Below are 4,528 nucleotides of genomic sequence, written 5' to 3'. Positions count from 1 at the left end.
CAGATTCTGCACAAATTGCCTTTTATTGACACCAGAGCAAAGCGTTTTCCAGTTTGCTACTTATAAATGCATTAACTCTAGAGCGGGGATATGGGTTGCAACAGATAGCAAGACTGGATATGGCTTTACATCTGTATAAAATTTATATCATGCATGTAATCTATTATAGGCATATGATATAGAATATATATTACAGAGTTATATTCATATTTAATGTATACAGCAAGTATATATCATATGTATGCTATATATGTAATAAATATATCTATTTTATGAAAAACCTTCCAGACATAAAGGGACTATGAGCAACAATATGTGTCACAACAGACACTGACAATAAATATGTCTTCTACTGTTACTATTTAAACGAAATTACATATGCAACTCTTTAAAATCACTTTTTATCCTGATGTAACTCCATATTTCATATTTTGATATTATTTATGTTACTATATTGTTTTGATTTATCGTATTTTACTAGTAGATATGATAATTCATAAACTTTATCGAATATAACAGGCATACACAATAGATCTATCTATGAAACAAAAACCTTGATTCTGCTATAGATAAAATTTCATGTCAGCTCCAACACATGTGGTCTAATGTTGACATAAAGGTGTCTCTTCCAGGGACATGGAGAGGCTCCATCCATTGACTCATCCCGGGTCACCAGTGCCAGTTTTTCCTCATATTCTTTTTTGCCCCATTTCTAGTTTTCTTTTTCTGTCCCAGATTCCCACTTTTTTTCATGCTTGAAATTTTAGCTCTCCTCAAAGGCTGGGAAGAACTGCATATTGCAGGTGGGGTTTGGAGACTTTAGCTCAGCATGTAGAGCAGGGCTCAATGACAGCTGGGTGCCTTTTTTGGAAAGTGAAATGATACAAAGAAGTAGAATAAACCCTCCCGTGGCAGTCCACTTTCTGAGGTGCCAGCAGAGGCTGTTGGACCTTCTCCAGAGCCTTTGCACGCATCCTCTTCTCCTTAGCACCAAATTTGTGCTAGGAGGTGGTTGTCTGCTGCCAGCTGCGAGCAGCACAAGCACTGCTCTGTGCACTTGGCCATGGCTCCTGCCCTTCCTTCAGTCATCCTCTCCGAGAGCGATCCTTTTGAACGTCTTGTGCAGCACCCAGTAATCCCGCATTGCCTGGGTGTGGGCAGCCGGCTGCTGCGCCAGGTGATGGAAGAGACTGTATGTCCTACCCATTCTTACATCTGGGGGTAAATTGATGTCCTGAGGAAACCTCCGGTTACCCACAATGAAGTGCTGGAGGCATTTTTGTCACAAACATATATGCAGGCTGTCCCTGATATCCGTCAGTCGCTCCCGGAGATGTCCCCTGCTCCACGATGACACGGGCATGGCAATGAGCAGGTGCATGACAATGGTCTTCATGGTGTAGGTGGAGAAGCTGAAGCCCAGAACAAGATGGGAGAAGAACTAAAGGCATTTGAGGTGCGAGCTGTCAGGGGGGGCCTGCCTGGCAATGTACTTGAAGAACTCAGCCTCTGCCACAGCGTAATACAACTAATCACCTTACTTTGTAGCCACAACATCCAAGCCTGCACCTCAGCCTGTTAACTACTTATCCAATTATAACTTGTTACTTGTATCAACAACAACCCTTTTTATACAGACATTGTTAACAACATTGCCCAAAAGTTTAAATTTGCTTTTTTTGTTCATAACAACACTGTTGCTGCTGCTGATGGCAGAGTGCTGCTGCGCAGAAGCTTTATATCTTCTCTTTCTGTATCCCACGTTCCTTCCCCTCTCTTTTCCTCGGGGACGTGAGGTAGTTTTCTGCTACTGCCTGTGAAGCCCACAAGCACAGCTGTACGCATGATCACCTCTTTCATGAGCCAATGAGCAGCACACTTGCGAGCTGACGCCGAATATCCTGGTACTCGCTCATCGCCTGAGAGTGGGCAGCTGGACACCGTGCCAGCTGATGGAAGAGATTGGGTGGCTCAGCTGCTGCAATGTCCAGGGGCAAGCTAATCTCCTGAGGCAATCTCTTGTTGCCTATGATAAAGTGGTTAAGGCATTTCTCCTCCAGAGAGCAGCGCAGGTTCACACTGATATCTCGCATGCGCTGCAAGAAATACTTCCTGCGCCATTGTGACACGGGGAGACCGTTCAGGAGATGCATGACGATGGTCTTCAGGGTGTAGTTGGAAAAGCCTGTGCCCAGCAGAAGGCAGCAGAAAAGCTGCAGACATCTCAGGTGCAAACTGTCGGGGGGGGCCTTCCTGGCAATGTGCATGAAGAACTTCACCTCTGCCACAGCATAAGTCTCAGGCCATAGAGTGCTCGGGGTGCGTGTTTCCCTAGGCTGGCTGCTCACGAATATGTCAGAGCCACCTCTCCGCACCCCGAACAGGATCTCAATCCTGAAGCTTTCTCCGCCACTGATCGCCTTGAATTGGCAGGAGTGTGTGGAGGGCAGCGGGATTAAATTCCGGTTTTGTAACTGAGGCAAAGGTGGCATGATTGCTTTCACCAGTTGCTGGAACCAGCGGGCAGTTTTCTGCACGTCCAGGTAGGAGTCGGTGCACAGGGTGTCTAGGAGGCTGGGATCCTGATTGCTCCTCAGCTCCTCCTCGGGGTTGTGCAGGAAGCACAGCATGTTCTCACCCTGCTGCTGCCTCGTGCAGGTGCACTCCAGCTGCACGCGGACACGGAAGTTCCTCACGTGCCTCTGCCCCTCACCGTCCAGCTCCAGGTGGAAGCTGTGGCCTCGGGGAGGAGTCATGGGTATGAGCACACGGTACACGACATCCTGCTCCCAGGGACTCCAACCTTCAAAGGCACTGCCCACCCCGATGGGTCGGTGCAGGACTGGGTAGAAACTGTCAAACAAGACATGCCCAAAGTAAATTGTATAATCGTCCATCAGGTCAGTTATCCACTCACAGACTCTCTGCAGGTCCTCTACAGGCCCCTCTATGCGCTCCATTATATCTTGTCCAACACGATCGTCAACATTGTCTTCTTCTTCTTGGACTACATTTGCAACATCATTGTCATTGTTGTTTTCTGCAAGTGCAGCCCCATTGACAACATCATTTCCATCATTGTCATCTTCATTTCCAGCAACATTGCCAACTTCCTCTTCATTTGCACCATGGTTTTCTTCTTCATTCTCCTCTCTCCTCAGGCTGCTTTTCCACCCAATAATCCACAGCACCAAGACCAGGGCCAGGAGCACAGCAACAGCTAAGAGCTGCAAGTGTGGCATCTTCTTCTGGGAGAGCTGCTCCACCTGCTGCTCCAGCCGAAGCCTCTCCCATTCCAAGTACTTTGCACGCGCTTCCATGCGCCAATGTGTTTCCTCATCCAAACCATCACCCACGGGCGGCGGGTACTGGATGAGACCTTGCAAGAGCGCGAACAGGAACACGACTGGATCCATGGTCTGCAGGAGGAGGGAGAGAAGGCCTTGAGTGGGGAAGGGAGGGCGGGAACTACTGCTTGCTGCAGGGAGGACAGGATGCTCAGGGTTCTGGGTGCAGGAAGGACAGGGCCCCAGACAGCTGGCAGGCAGCAAGGGCTATCCCAGTGCCCCTGGAGCTGCAGCAGCAGCAGCAGCCCTGTGGCCTGCCCAAGGCTCTCCCATGAGGGGCTGTCCCTGCCTGCAGGGGGAGAAGCCAGCCCCGGTTGCAGCGTTTCTGCCCCAGCCCTTGTCCCCAGCCCAGCCTCCCCGCCGTGTGTGTACTCACCGCTTGCCCAAGCAATAGAGGGCCAGCGTTAACCTGCTGGGGCCTTTTATTGCTTCCCCCTCTGTGACACGTCCCCTGTGATGTCACAGGTGCCAGAGCGCATCACAGACCAGCCAACCCCACCCTTTGTCCCCTCAGCCAACTCCTCCCTCAGGAACTCAGAAAGGCCCTGGTGCACTGCTTAAGGCTGCTTTTGAGGGAAGCTTCTTCAAATAACTCCCATTGTTCTCTCTTTTGGATTTATTTTCATCTGCCTTCCACTCACAATCTCATAGATATCCCTGTTGGAAGGCGCCCTTGAGGATCATTGAGTCTAAGCTTTGACTCCTCACGGGTTGAGCTACACTCAAATCTCAGAATCAGAGTGGTTGAAAAAGTCCCTGAAGATCCCACAGTGGGACCGCGAACCTAACACTGCCTACTCCTTTAAGAAATTGAGTCCTCAAATATTCCATGCCTTTTCAATCCCTTCAAGAGTGGGGACTCAGCTATTTCCCTAGGCAGCCACTTTCCACACTTGATAGTACTTTTGATGAAAGCAGTTTTTCTAAAATCCAACCTAAACATCTATATCTGATGCAACGTGAGGTCATTTTCCTTGTTCTTATTGCTTGTTTCCTTGTGTCACTGGACAAGTGGGATGTTCAGACATGCCCATTGTTAGCCAAAGATTTTGTCAACAGTTCATGTTTAAGAAATCACTCTGGCCCGCAAGTTCTAAAGATCAAATCTATTTATAAAATGAATTATTTATTAAATAAACAAGAGATAATAGATGAAAGATCTCGGAGTTACTTACTACTCA

General features: G+C 48.3%; 1 protein-coding gene across 1 annotated transcript; it reads right to left on the bottom strand.

Annotated features, from left to right (window-relative positions):
• Positions 1–1,856: 1,856 nt before the first annotated feature.
• On the bottom strand, positions 1,857–3,416 carry LOC140681983 (inositol 1,4,5-trisphosphate receptor-interacting protein-like 1). The gene has a single exon (XM_072922808.1). The coding sequence runs from the start codon at positions 3,414–3,416 to the stop codon at positions 1,857–1,859; it is 1,560 nt and encodes a 519-aa protein (XP_072778909.1).
• Between the last annotated feature and the right edge of the window lie 1,112 nt (positions 3,417–4,528).

Source organism: Taeniopygia guttata, chromosome Z, assembly GCF_048771995.1.
Source record: "Taeniopygia guttata chromosome Z, bTaeGut7.mat, whole genome shotgun sequence".
Taxonomy (NCBI): domain Eukaryota; kingdom Metazoa; phylum Chordata; class Aves; order Passeriformes; family Estrildidae; genus Taeniopygia; species Taeniopygia guttata.
Note: the sequence above shows the minus strand (reverse complement) of the source record. Positions and strands in the feature narration are given on the sequence as shown.